This window comes from Macrotis lagotis, chromosome 1, assembly GCF_037893015.1.
Source record: "Macrotis lagotis isolate mMagLag1 chromosome 1, bilby.v1.9.chrom.fasta, whole genome shotgun sequence".
NCBI classification, from domain to species: domain Eukaryota; kingdom Metazoa; phylum Chordata; class Mammalia; order Peramelemorphia; family Peramelidae; genus Macrotis; species Macrotis lagotis.
The window spans coordinates 843240016-843255498 of NC_133658.1; the positions used below are offsets into that span (position 1 = coordinate 843240016).

Below are 15483 nucleotides of genomic sequence, written 5' to 3' on the forward strand. Positions count from 1 at the left end.
CATCTTGTATTACAGTTATCATTTTTTACTTTATTTTCCTACTTAGAGTATAGGCTCTATGTGGGCAAGAACTCTATCTTATCTAAATTTTACTGTCTCTTCCAAGGGCTAGCACTGAACTTTGCACATATACTTAATACATATTTTCTAAATAAATGAAAAATGAATGGATAAAACTGAACCTATTTCCTCTTTTCCTATCAGTTGGAATATGGGAATCTCTGAGATATTCTAAACCATTATGTCCCTACCCATAAGCCATCAGTAGGATTGTTCTGTTGCCTCTGTTAGGTATACAGAATCATGGTTGTGTGTCTATGAGGTAGGAACATCAATGTTATTTTTAAAACACATGCATTTTTTAACTATTCAGGAAAAATACTCAGGGATTTTTTTTAAGTAGAAAAAATGTCAGTTAAATGCTATATTGTCTTTGAAAATCTAGTGATTTCTCATCAACTATCTTGCCTTGGAGGTTTAGTTTTAGGTTGGTATCTGTTCCTGACTAAGGGACATGGGAGGGAGATCATCACTGGGTGACTCCCAGTTGAAGTTGAATGATTGATTATTTGTCAGGGATATCTTACCTCCAAGGTCTCTTCAAGATCTCTGCTTCTGTAACTCCAGAAAAATAAAAGTAGAAAACCAAGGAACAAGAATTTTTTACTATCTTAGAGCTGCATAGTTGCATGTTCTACAAAAGAATGAAGAGATATTAAAACATTTAAGATCCATTAATAGAAAGAGAGCTTTTCCTCCTTGAGGCCGTGGTTAAATAGAAGAATCTCACTTCCTAACATTCCATAGGCTTTCACCCTACAAAATGATTTTAAACTCATAGTTTTTATACATAGAAGAGAGACTCAGAAGGAGCCTTAATGATCATCTAGCTGATTCTCCTTATTTTACCAATGAAGAAATAGAAGCCAAGAGAAATCAAGAGATTTAGGTTTCATTTAGAGAAATCAGTGGCAGAGTTGAGATCAGAGCCTAGGTTCTTTGTTTTTCCATTACATATAAATGGCAGAGCTAAGAAATAATATCAAATGGTCTCTCTCCATAAGCACATAAACAAAACTTTCTTGGTCAAAATAAATAGATACTGCACTTTGCATTGATTTATCTTTTAAATTTCCCTTTTTTCCACCTCTTCCTCTTTCTATTTCTCCCTTACTAGACTTTGTTCTTTGTTTCCAACAGCAGCATAGAAGACCCAGAACTTCCAAACTCCACTGCTAGCATAATGACTATGACCCTCTGTGCCTCTCAAGTTTTCATCCAAATAATCAACCTAGCAGATATGTAGTCCAGCCTGGAACACAACATTTTAAGAAAGTATTGAAAAGCAGGTATGAGACTTAAGGAAAGTTATCAGAAGTTTGAGGTCACTGAAAAGTAATGCCATAAGATGATCAAAGGAACTTGCAAAGTTAATCTTGAAGAAAAATATACTGAAAGGGGAGGGGAAAGAGTTATTATTGATTTAAAAATATGAAGTGTTATCTGTAGGAGAAAGGATAATTTAGCTTGGTCTTCAACCAATTCAAGCCATCTTCCCAAATACAAACACAAAGGAATAGATTATGCCAGAAAGTAATAAGATTTGCAAAATCAGAGGACTTAGGTTTGGAAGGTCTTCATCCTTCATAATAATTTGCATCATTCTACTGCTCAAAAATCCCCAGTGTATTTCCAGCTTTTTAACAAATATAAGTGAGAAGAGGAAGAATGAAGCTGGTAAAGTGAAGGAAGAGACTCAGCTGAGAACCCCTCCAAAGCTCTCCAGATATTTTTACACAATGACTCTGAAAATTTTTAGAGCAGCAGAATCCATAAAAAGACAGAATGAAACAATTTTCCATCCCAAGAAAACTTTAGTTTCATAGGAAAGATCTGTTGCATTAGGTGAGAGTGGAACACAGTCCAGCACAGAAAATCAGTAGAAGGCCTTGTATCAGCAGAGGCAACAGCTGCTTCTGAAGCTCTCAGCACTCAGATGGTAAAGGAGTAGGGGGAGCTGCATCAAACAACTGGTTGGAAGGAGATTAAAGGGGTCTCTTTACTAGCATTGAGGCAAGACTGTTGCTTTGTCCATACTCAGATTTGGCTTGCAGTTCTGGGTGGCAATCCCAGGATGAGGAGGAAGCACACAAGAGCTTGTGGCTACAATGGAACAGGGACCTTCCTCAGAATTCCAAGGTAGAAAAGAGTTCTTAGTCCCACATAGACCAGAGCAGAGGCCAGGAGAGTCCTCTCCTTGGGTCATATCACTTTGGAATAACTGAAAGTTTAGGTTCCCTAGAAGTATCTCTGAAAACACCTAAACAAAACCCCTGAAGCTATGGACACTGTACCTTCCTCTCAAAGAGCATTAATTTAAGAAAAAGTAAAATCAAGTAATAAGCTGGAAAAATGTGTAAACAATGGAAAAAAATTTGACCCTAGAAAGTTACCACTGTGACAAGGAAGATCAAAACATATACTCAGAAAAAAGAGAACATACAAAGCCTCTATAAAAATATTGTTTTGGGTCATTTGAATTTTGAAAATCAAGTAAAAGAGGCAGATGAAAAATTGGTCAGAGAAATGAGGGTGATGAAAGAAAATCATGCAAAACGAGTCAATGGTTAGTTAAAGAAAACACAAAAAAATACTAAAGAAAATAACACCTTAAAAATCAGACTAGACCAAATGGCAAAAAGGTACACAAACAATTAGAAGATGAAAGCCTTAAAAAACAGAATTGAACAAATGGAAAAGGTAGTACAAAAACTCACTGAACTTGGAACATTTTTTCCCACATGGGGCTTTACATAACTTGGATTTCTCCCTTTAAAAAGAGTCAATTCTTGTCCATTTATCAGTTGAGGAATGGTTCTTATTCTTATAAATTTAAATCAATCACATAAATAAATATGTATGCATATGTGTGTATTATTTGTATGTGTGTGTGTAATTATGCATACTTGTTATATCTTGGTAGGAAATATTACAGGAGTATGGGATCAACCAGTCTCAATTTAGGTTACTACTCAGACTTCTATCTGATCCATTTTCATATTTAAATTTAGTGGACTAAACTCTAGAATGATCTGGGGGGGGTCTATATATTATATTATTCTTTGTTTTTCTTTTGTTTTTTTATTACAATGTAATGAGGATAAGTGACTTGCCCAAGGTCACACAACTAGGTAATTATTAAGTGTCTGAGGTCAGGATTTGAACTCAGGTCCTCCTGACTCCAGGGCCAGTATCCACTATACCACCTAGCTGTTCCCTTAAATTATACTTTAATAATATTTCAACTAACCTTAGAGCCTCCACATCAGTTCATTAAATATTATTTTTTTCATCAAAATAGGAAAAAAATATTTTTCCTAAAAATTTTCTGCCATATCCTTCTCAATAACAAATAACTTAATTGTCTGAAATTAAACAAATTGAAAATGAGATTGGTGACTTAGTACAGAATCCCTCCCCCCCCACCTCCATTCAAATCCAATTCACTTGCTCACCATCACCTACCTGATGTCATGGTTTTCTTCCAGAACAAAGGTTAAACATCATCAGATAGACATTATTATTATTATTATTATTATTATTGTTATTATTACTGAATATATAAGATTTTTAACAATAAAAGGAATACTAAAATATATAGACAATGATTTATAGTACTTCATCTATAATGATTACCACCACAGTTACCCCAACATCATTCAAATTTCCCCATGACTTTTCTTCATTTCTGCTAATACACTCCCATATTTGTAGTTAAGTAAATGAGGATAATAAATAAAATATCTTATGATAATCTTCTCAAGATGAAGACCACAACTGGTTCATGAGTAAAGAAGATCCTCTTTCTTCTTTCTGTCTTCTCAAGTTTATCTACAGTCAGCTTCTCATAAGCTATCATTTTTAAGGTTTCTTATGCAATTATCTTTAAAATATATATTTATAAACAATGCTTAAGACATTTCTAACAGGAAATTGGCATTTTCTCACTTTTTTCCATCACTTCTGCACAAATTCTTCATAGAATCCTTTAGACTAAAGGTAAACTCTCCAATTCCTTAACACCATATAGAGAAGACGTCATACAAAGACATTTAAAACTTCAATGCCTGTCTTCTTTGTTTCTATACAAATAGTGATGGCTTTATAAGGTATCAGTAAGAGAGACATGTGAAACGGTGGTTACATCTAGAAATTCATTGCAGTACTCTTTATGGAACTAAAGATTTGGGAAAAAAAGAGGATGTCAATCAACTTAAGAAATTGTTGATAAGAAATATCATAATTTGTGATAATAATGATTCCTCCAAAGTAGTAACATATTTTTGTTGCTGTTGTCTGACTGTTTAAGTCATATTTTACTCTTTGTGATTTCATTTTAGCTTTTCTTGGCAAATATAATGAAAGTCAGTACCCTTTTAGTAAAGGTTCGATAATAGGACAAAATGGGGCACCCCTAAGTCCCTAAACATTTTTCTAACACAACAAGGTGACAGTGCTATATGTTTTCTCTGTGACTTCCCTTATCTCCATCAGGAAATGCATCTAGCCTTGATCATCAGGATACAAGATCCCCATATCTGGTAGTCTCAGGCACCTACCAAGAATGACAGGCACACATTCATATAAATAGGATCGTTTAATGATCCCAGACCAGGAAATTGAGTTCATTCAAGTTGCACAAGGGGAAGAAACTATCATACTGAGGGAGCTAAATCAGAAAACCTCTTGTCTAACCCTAAATCTAATAGAAATGTACAATTTGAATTTGAATAATATAATCACTTAGGTAGAACATTCATGTCTAATCAGAATCTAAGTGGATATGAACAAAATAGAACTTTAGGTGGCAATAAAAATGACAAAAATGAGAAATTCAAGGAAAACATTTGAATGAACTAATGCATAATAAAAAAATCAAATTTATGAGAAAAAAATTATATGCATAATAACTAGAACAATATAAATTGAAAATTATCAAAATGAAATTAAAATCTTTGTAATGGAAAAATCTTCAAAGGTCCTGAAGAAAAGATAATAAACCATACTTCTTTCCTCATGGAACCATTTGGGGGGGGGGGGGGAAATAACTATGCTATATATAAAATATCTTTGGAGATTCATGTATATTTCTCTGGATCATTATTCCAAAGGACACACAAAATTTCTCACAGTGAATCCCTGCCACTAAAAGGGTGATCAAATGGAATTTGATACTCACTTAATAGGAAAGGTAGATCTAGTTAAAAGAAAATAGCAAAATAAAACAGAATTTAGGATTTCTAAGTGCACAGGCCATCCTGACCCGAAGCTGCCATTTCCCCTCCATTGCATTGAAGTTACAGAGTATGGTGATTTAATTTGGAAGACTTTATCAATTCATCATAGAATTTCTCTTTTTATGACTTTATCATGTATAATTTAGATTATTTTAGGATTATAAACTCTTTCAGATTATAAATAACACTAATAACCCCAAGATAAAAAATTTAGTACTGAAAGTTGATTTAAAGATTATCTAATCCAACCCTCTCATTTTTTTCCTAGATGAAAAGACTAAGGTACAAACAGAAATAATTGACTTATCTAAGCTCACTGAGGTAAAACAAGAAGTCCTTTGACTTCATGTCTTGTATTCTTTCCATTACACAATATAGATTAAGTAATCTATAAAAATCATTTCACAGATATATGACTAGTAAAGAAATTTAGTTAATTGAATCTGAAGGATTATAGATGAACAATTCACATATTTCATTAGTACCCATGCAATAGAGGAAAAAATGAAGGTCCATAGGATATTAGGTGGGTAACTATGGAAGATTTATGTGAGGTCTTGTCATCTGAAAGAGAAGAGAAAGCATTCACAGTGATTAGATAAAAAATTCTTTATAGTTATTTGAGTAAATAAATACAATAACTTTTTGATTATAGCTTCCATGAGAATAAAAGCAGCCTTATGTATTTGCATCCTCTGGTACTTTGTATCTTCTCAGATTGAATACAGAATTCTGCAAACAGTAAGTACTTAAGACATATTTTTAAATTGAAGCTAAGGTGGGCAATAATGATGAGATTGGGTTGGAGATGGTACAAATATTTCCCCAGGGAAGTTAAGGTGATTAGGGAAGAGAGTATGGAGCTGAGTTGGACCAGAATGAAGATAAAAGCTGGGGCACCAAAAAGGACTTTGGGTGAGGCAGAGGCTATTAAAGCTCCTGCTTTATTAACTATTTAATTGCCCCAGAATCAGTGTGACTTAGTGGATAGAGAGCAAAGACAAGAATGTCTGTATACAATTTACTTAAATTCTCAATAACCAAAACAGTTGTCAGACTGCAAGTTGCAAATGACTTATGGAATGCCTTGATAGAAGGCATATCCTTACCGGCAGTGCTCTTTAAAATGGAAACTAAAAATTCACATGTGTATGTATGTATATATGTATGTATTATGAAAATATCCATGAATGATAAAACTAACACCTCTGACACTGACAAAATATGAGCCCTAGTACATATGTGTTGGAAAAGCTCAGTTTCCCTTGAATATGTCTTAGAAAGAACTGATTTTCATAGATTATGTTTACTTATGGGCAGCATTGAGAAAATTCAAGAATACAAGTACTCCAATTTGGAATAAAACCATGCATACAGTTTGATCCAACAATATCACTACTAGATCACTATCCCAATGAGATCACAAATAAGGGTAAAAAACCCACATGTATAAAAGTATTTATGGCAGTTCCTCTATTGGTGACAAAGAATTTGAAATTGAAAGGATGTCCATCAATTAGGGAATGGCAGAAAAACTGTGGTATATAAATGTGATGGAACACTTTCATTCTATAAGAAATCATGAGGGATAGGACTTAGAATAGCTTGATGCTGAGTGAAGTGAGCAGAACTAGAAGATACCTTAACTCACTAACAACAACACTGGGTGATGATCAACTATGATGGACTTATTTATTTCAACAGTACAATAATTAAGCACAATGTTAAAAGACTTGTGATAGAAATATATCATATCCAGAGAAGGAACTGTGGAGTTTAAAAGAAGACCAAAGTTGTCTTATGTATTTTGTCATCTTTTCACTCTAATGATTTATTCTTCCATTTGGTTTTGATTCTTTTTTCACAACATGTTTAATATGGATCTGTGTTTAGCATGGTTACATATGTAGAACCTATATTAAATTGCTTTCTGTCAGGGGAAGGGGGGAAGGGAGAGAGGGAAAAATATAAATCTCAAAATATTGCAAAAAAATGATTGTTGAAAAATAATTGTTGAAAATAAAATATTTAAATTTTAAAACAAACAAAAAAGAATACAAGGACTCTTAAGATCTTGGAAGACTATCCTGCAAGAGATATCATTCTTCTTTCATTGCACATTAATTATACAGTATGTGGAAAGCCCAATGCCCACTAAGTAGCACAGGAGGGATTCTCATTTCAGTAAATATACAGGATAAAAGCCATTAACACTGAGCAATAACCCAGGAATGATAAGTTTTATTTGTGTTATGTTGAGGTGTATGTAACAGGGTCTTAGTAAAGGTTTCCTGATTGATTGGCATTTACTGAGGATCAATACACCTGATCCTTGACATGCAGTCAGGTGAGCAATCAGTGCTAAAAGCGATCTTGCTTTGAAAGTCACACCACTTTTTCTTAGTGTCTCCCAGGAAGATCCCTTGGGAGTCTCCATTGTTCAGATTTCAGCCCCTGGGACCTGAGGGAGTCTCTAAGTCTCCATCCCTACTCTAGGTATCAGGATGGGAGGATGCCCATGGGACTCTATTCCTCACCTGCATAAACTGTCTTTGCTCCTGGATCCTGAGGGATGGAGTAAGCAAATAAGAGAGCTAGACCATAAACCAAGGATTAGAGAGCATCATTACAATTTCTTAATTGTATTGTAAATGTAAAACTTCCAAGTAACAGGGAAGCCCCAAAAAAGTCTCAGCTAGAAGAATCCCTGCTAAGAGTCTCATGGAGAAAAGAGTTCCAGGTTTGTAGCAAACCTAATGAGGAGGTGGGAGGGATTTTCTAGGGCTTATTTCATTTGCTTCTTGGATATGACTTCTCTTCTAACTCAACCATAGAACCACTATAGTGATAATAATAGCCTTCACATCTGCACCATTTTATTGAGGTTTGTCAAGCATTTTCATCACAATGACTTTTAAAAATAAATTCTATAAGTATATATATATATATATATATATATATATATACATACATACATACATACATACATACATACATATAAATTTACAGAGGAGGAAACTAATGTCCAAGATCATATGGTTAGTACATGTTTTGAATGGGACCTTAACTTAGGACTTCTGACTTCAGAGTAGAACTCTTTTGACTATATCACCTTATCTCTTTTTTTATGGAAATGTGTAAATATATGTTGCCCATATACCAATGTGAAAGATGCCCACTATGTCTGCTGTAGCCAAACAGAACATTTACTCTGAAGTACTAAAGTTCTGTTTTAGAAACAACAATTGAAATGGGACAATACAGAAACTGGGAAGGTCGCAGTCTAGTAAAGGGAAGATTAATCTAGAAGAAACAAATTGAAGGACAATCTTATGGATTGTAGTAGAAGGTTTATACTTGTTCTACATAGTTCCAAAGTGCAGAATAAGTATAAAAGGCAAATTGTAGAAACTTTGTATAGCCAAATTCTGGCTTAAAAAGATTAAGAAATTGGGGCGGCTAGGTGGGGCAGTGGATAAAGCACTGGCCCTGGAGTCAGGAGTACCTGGGTTCAAATCCGGTCTCAGATATTTAATAATTACCTAGCTGTGTGGCCTTGGGCAAGCCACTTAACCCCCTTTTGCCTTGCAAAAAAACCTTAAAAAAATATTAAGAAGTTTATCATTATTGTCCAACTACCTCATGAGGTAATGAAATTTCTTTTCACTATAAGTATTTAGTTGTTTTGTTCTTGAGTTTTGTCCAGCTGTGTCAACCCTGCTGACTCTGTTTAGGGTTTTCTTGGCAAAGAGACTGGAATGATTTGCCATTTTCTGCTTCAGGTCATTTTACAAATGAGGAAACTGAGGTAAACAAAGTTAATTAACTAACTTTCCCAGGGTCATACAGTTAATAAGTGTCCAAAACCAGACTTAAACTCAGGTCCTCCTGACTCCACGGCCAGTCCTATATCCACTATACACACATAGCTTAGAAGTTTTTAAGCAGAAGTCTAGGATAGAATACAGGGAATTTCTGTAACTAGGGTACAGGGAACTGATTAACAGCTATTACAGTCTCTCAACTCTGTAATGCAGAGTAGTGATGTTACCCATGTTTAAGACTAATTTTCTACTACAACCTTCTAAGTTCTGGCAACCTAATGAAACTGGAAGAATCCTGAAAAAACAAGGCTCCCCAACTTCTAAAACCAAAAAAAAAGTATTTATAGAGGCTTAGTTGTACCTCTGACAGTTTATCTGACTCCCTAACCAAAATTAAGAGAAATAGAAATGGAATAAAATATAATAATTATTATAATTATAATAATGATGATAATGAAATAATAATCACATATTTCCATAGTGCTTTGGGGTTTACAAAAGTCTTGATCACAAAAAATAATAAAAATGAAAACAAAAACAAAACTCTGTCATGTCAGTATTATAATCCCCATTTTACTGATAAAAAAAACAATTTCAATTAAGCAATTTGCACAGATACATAGTTAGTAAGTAGCAAGGCATAGATTCAAATATTGGTCTTCTAAGTGTAATTTCAATACTGAATAGGGAAAGAGAAGGAGGAAGAAAAGAGACAGTAGGATGTTATCTCCTTGGAGCATTATCAGCAATTATGGATTAGATAGAACCTTCATATAATTCCTTAAGAAATCTTCATCCTTTTTGTAGCTTCACTCCCTGAACCCTATTTGCAATGTTTTCTTAATTGTAAAATGTAGTGGAGAAGAAAATGACAAACTATTCTGTTGATTTTTTCAATAAAACCCCAAAAAGGGATCACAAAGAATCATACACTACTGAAAACAACTAAACAATAAGGTGTAAACATTTTTACTTGTAGACAGCTAGGTGCAGAATCATTAAGAGTGCCAACCTTGGAATCAAGAAGACTCATCTTCCTTATCAATTGGCCTCAGACACTTACTATTTGTGTGACCCTGAGAAAGTTAATTTATCCTGTTTGCTTCTGTTTCCTCATCAGTAATATGAAATGGAGAAGGAAATGACAAACCATTCCAATATTCTTGCCAAGAAAACCACAAATTGGATCACAAAGAGTTGGATCTAATTGAACGACAACAAAAGAACAAAGATTTTGTTTCAGTTCAAAATATTTCATGAAGTGAATTTGTGGGTTTCTTTGCTGAAAGATAAGAGGACTGTGAATGGATAAATCATTTTTTAAAAAAAAAATGAGTTAGTTTCATTTTAGAACTTAATAAACTTGTACTTTTTTTCCCCTTTACTTCCTGGCAACAATCTACTACTAGATCAGCTTTTTACTACATGTACACTCAAAGTGAAAGAAGTATTGAATTGACTTGTGGCACCACGTACCAGCATGGTTATCAGCTACCTGGTCCTTTATGCTGTTTTCTTCAATTAGGTTCATTTTTAATAACAGCAATGACAGTTCAAGTCCTTGAATCCCAACTTCTTTATCTCCTATAGCAAACACTGAAGAACACTGCAAAGGATAATTTATTCATTTTCTTTTCCCCTCCAGGATCAGAAATTTGTCTGACTCATCATCAGCTGGCTTCTAATAACATAGAATTTCAGGATTGGGAAGTATCCTGAAGTATTATTGAGTCCTTCTTCCTTTCTTGGGTAAGAATCAATTAACATCAGTTCCATGAGCACTTATTAAGGACCATGTAACAGACACTGTGCTAGGCTACAGAAGGAGATAAAGACAAAATTGAATCCCTGTTCTCAAGAAACCTACATCATATGAAATGGAAACCTAAGAAGGATATGATAAATATTTTTAATATTGTTATCATAAAGGGAACCAATGAGTGAAAGTTAACAGAAAAATTGGTTTTATATTGCTAGAAAGAAAAACTTCCTAAAAATTGGAAGGACGTAATATGTAGTAGATTTCTCATCATTGATTAAGCAAGAAATACACTATCACATGTCAGAGATGCTGTAGAAAACATTACTAGGATTTTAGGATTTTTGAATTTAAGAGAGCTTAGGGATCCATTCTCATTATTTTTCAGATAAGAAAAGTAAGATCCAGAAAAGTAAAGTTAGACATCCTCAAAATCACAGTTATGGAGTCAGGATTTGACTCAAAATTCTCTCACTCCAAATGTACCACGTTTTCAAGTCTTCATTTTCCCCTTCTCCATAGCGGAGTCATGAAGCATTTATTAAGTGCCTACTATGTACCAGGAATTATGGTTGGTAGATTGGTTGGCTCTTGTCCTTTAATATAGGAGACAAAATGACATCACTATGCTAGAGACAAATTACAGTGTATCCAACATGATTGATCAGACCAATGCAAGTTTGGAATGCTCTCCCAGACACTGGGCACAAATAGTACATGTGAACACCTGGGATGGGTTCTCTAAACTTCTGTATCTTATAGTTCCTTTGAGCAGCTTCATTTCTGCCCTTCTCATAGAGCACCATACCCTCTCTGTGGAGGACACACCATGCTGGGTGGTCCTATGCCAGTGTCTTCCATGGTGCACAATCAGTTCTGAAGTTCTTAAGACAGACCATCAGGGTGTCCCTGCAACACTTCTCCTGACCCCCCTTATGAGCATTTGTACTGTGTAAGTTCTTCATAAAATATTCTTTTTGCCAAGCTTATGTTTGGCTTTTGAAGAATATGGCCAGTCCATCATAGCTGTGCTCAGGTATTATACTAAGGTTTGAATTCCAACCCACCATATCCACACATTCAAATGCACTCACTATTGAGATTGGACTAAATGACCTTAGAATTGCTTTCAAATTCTGATGTCCTGTTACCTTGTATTGTCTAAAAATCTTAATTAAGAAAATAACTAAAGTTTCATTCCATTTTGGGTAATAATACCTTTTCAGGATCTTATACAAAAACAGAATTTATAATTGGCTATTTCAGAGGGCCAGAAGTGGCTATGTAAGGAAGGGAATAATCTTTTATGAACTGGGGGTACAAGACACAATGACTAAGCTCACTATTCTGTATCCAAGTAAATAAATTCCATGGAAGAGGATACATGATCTTCCTATGTCAAATGTCATTTTCAGAAAATCATAATGAACCAAGCTATGCAGGGAGAATGCCATACGATGCTATATCTTAAGAAGTTTAGGAACAAGTAATTTGGGCCTCTATAAATTTAGTTTATATGAACTTTCTAGAATATTCTTTTGTCATTTTCTGTTTGGTTTATTCTCTTTGCAATTTTTCCTATTGGAAACAATTTAATATCCTAGAGCATGGAGACATGGGAAATGGAAGAGGAAAAGACTAAAGAGATACAAAAGCAGGAAAGGCTTTTATTTTACTTGGGGAGCAGAAGATAAGGATATTTATTTAAGGGTTGGACAGGTGAATCTTTGAACCCAAGGAGTCATTTACACAAAGAATCCAAGAAGACCTAGGAGGAGACCTGAAAGGCCCAACACAAATGTTTAGGAATTTTAAGAAGTACTACTTTGAAGACTATTAACCTTGTTCAGATTTGGTGAGATTGATGCTATGTATTGAATTCCCTCATCTCACTTCCCACATACTTTTCAGTAGTCTCACTCAACCTCTCTGCCTTCTCATTGTCAGAGTAAGAGATGTACCTTCTTTTTACAAAGCCTAATTAACCCACATTTATATTTGTTGAAATTTTTTTCATTCATTTATCCTTCATTGATAGTCTCCCTCTAATACAATTTCAATCCCTCCTTACTATTTTCTTCTGATCAACCTTCCTAGATTCTAAGGAGTCTCCTTTGCCTAAAAAAGAAAAAAAATAGAACAAAAATCTTCCCTTAACCTCACAACTCCTTCAAGGTATTATTTTGCCTTTTCTTTCTTCATCTATAGTCAAATCTTTACTAAGAACACTTTACATTTGCTGCCTCTATTTCCTCACTGCACTCATTCTTTATACCTTAATATCTAGCATGGACCTACTATTCTTTTGAAACTTCAATGTATCGGTGAATTATTAGCATAACCCATAACCCTTTTTTGTTCTACTCTCTTTTCTGATGATTCTCTACTCTAGGCCATTGTTGACTATTCTTTTTATCACCCTTTTATTTGGTCAACTTCCAAAATACTGAACACTCATTTTTCTCCTATTTTTTTCTGACCTGTATGCATTTAATATCTACAATCTCCTCTCCTCACTTTAATATGAGTGTACCTTAGCCTTGTTCCCTTTTTAATCTTTCTCTGTTTCTCCTGGTGATCTCATTCACTTAAATGGTGTCAGCAATCATTGTTATGCAAATGGTTCCCATATCTCTCTATATATTGCTTCTCTCTTGAATGTCCCTATTTAATATGGGAACTTACTGATTGATATTTCCAAGTGGAATCCTACCAGCTCCCCAAAGTCATTATGTCCTAAAATGAAAGTAATTTCTTTTGAAAACTGTTTATTTTTTTTTAATTTCTAGTAGTATCAGTGAAGGGAAGAAGAGAAAAAGTAAAAGCTTAATGGGCTACTATGGCAAAGAAAACTTTTTTTCAGTTGTTATTTACTTCATTTTGATTTTTTATGAGAATCATGGGGAGGAGGAAGAAGAGAGACAGACAGACAGACACAGACGACACTAAAGTCATGGTAAAGATGGGATCATATGATTTAAGGGAACAGACATAATAGTGAGCTTTGACTTTAAGAAAAAGCATCTTTTCCTCTGAGAATAAAAAAGGGAATGAATGACAATGAGAAGCATGGAAAAAGAAGAAAGTAGAGTGGGCTTTCTATTGCACTAAATTATTATGTTTTCCTGTTCTAGACTCAAATGCTAAGATCCAGAGAGAAATTAACATTCTCAGAATCTATGCCATGGCACTGACCAACAGTAGCTCCTCCTTGGTCTCTGAGTTCCTCCTGAACTGTTTTGTCAGATCTCCAAACTTACAACGCTGGCTCTCACTACCCCTAAGCTTGCTCTTCCTCCTGGCCATGGGAGCAAATGCCTTACTTCTAACCACCATTCGGATAGAGTCATCTCTGCATGAGCCAATGTACTACTTGCTTAGCCTCCTCTCCCTGCTGGACATTGTGCTCTGTCTCACAGTTATCCCTAAGGTTCTGCTCATCTTCTGGTTTGACCTAAGATCCATCAGCTTTTCTTCTTGCTTTCTCCAGATGTATGTCATGAACTGCTTCCTGGCTATGGAGTCATGTACCTTTCTGGTCATGGCATATGATCGTTATGTGGCCATCTGTCATCCACTAAGATATTCATCCATAATTACTGATCAATTTGTTGCCAAGGCTGCCATTTTCATAGTGACCCGAAATGCCCTCGTCACTCTTCTTGTTCCTATTCTCTCAGCTCGGCTGCACTACTGCCACTCCAATGTCATTGATAATTGTATCTGTGCCAATCTATCTGTATCCAAGCTCTCCTCTGATGATATTACAGTGAACCGCCTCCTTCAGTTTGCTGGGGGATGGACACTGCTAGGTTCTGATCTGGTCCTCATCTTCCTCTCCTATTCCTTCATTCTTCGAGCTGTACTGAGACTTAAGGCTAAGGGGGCTGCAGCAAAAGCACTTAGTACATGTGGCTCCCATTTCATACTTATCCTTTTCTTCAGCACCATTCTGCTGGTCTTTGTTCTCACTCACGTGGCCAAGAAGATGGTCTCTCATGATGTGCCCATCCTGCTCAACGTCCTGCACCATGTCATCCCTGCAGCTCTCAACCCCATTGTCTATGGAGTCAGGACCCAAGAGATCAAGCAGGGCATTCTGAAGTTACTGAGGAAGGGTCTGTGAAGTAGGAATGAGGGAGGACCTCCTGCTTTCTTGGGAATAGAATGACTGCATCAGCAATTGGAAGGGAACTTCAAATCCCAGACCTAGTCCAAGGTATACCATCATGTTTGAACAACATTATCTGGCCAATGACTTTTCCCACACTTCCTTTGGTTTTTCTTCCTAACTCCTTTTTATTCCTCTGAACAAATACAATCTATATAAAGCTTGGGTCCTTTAAGGACTCAATAGGGATTCATTCTTGCTTTAGCATTTCTTTTCCTTTCATTTAGAGAAGTTACCTTATTGTTTCTAGAGTAAGTGGAAAAAGGTTAAATGAAAGGAATGAATGTTGCCAAAGAATGATGGATATAACACCCTAGTATATAGTGAAATGTACTGAAATGGAGAAAGGAAAGTAAGAAAATTGAGGTGAGTGATGCAGAAATTAATTTCTGTAATCAATACTTGCACTTACTCACTTAACATACAACCATT

At 35.1% G+C, this 15483-nt stretch overlaps 1 protein-coding gene across 1 annotated transcript; it reads left to right on the forward strand.

The window, feature by feature from the left end:
- Nucleotides 1-11882: 11882 nt before the first annotated feature.
- LOC141490590 (olfactory receptor 56A3-like) lies at nucleotides 11883-15006 on the forward strand. Its single transcript, XM_074190663.1, has 2 exons — nucleotides 11883-11902; nucleotides 14076-15006. Exons 1-2 carry the CDS (start codon nucleotides 11889-11891, stop codon nucleotides 15004-15006), a joined length of 945 nt encoding a protein of 314 aa, XP_074046764.1. The 5' UTR covers nucleotides 11883-11888.
- The last annotated feature ends 477 nt before the right edge of the window (nucleotides 15007-15483 follow it).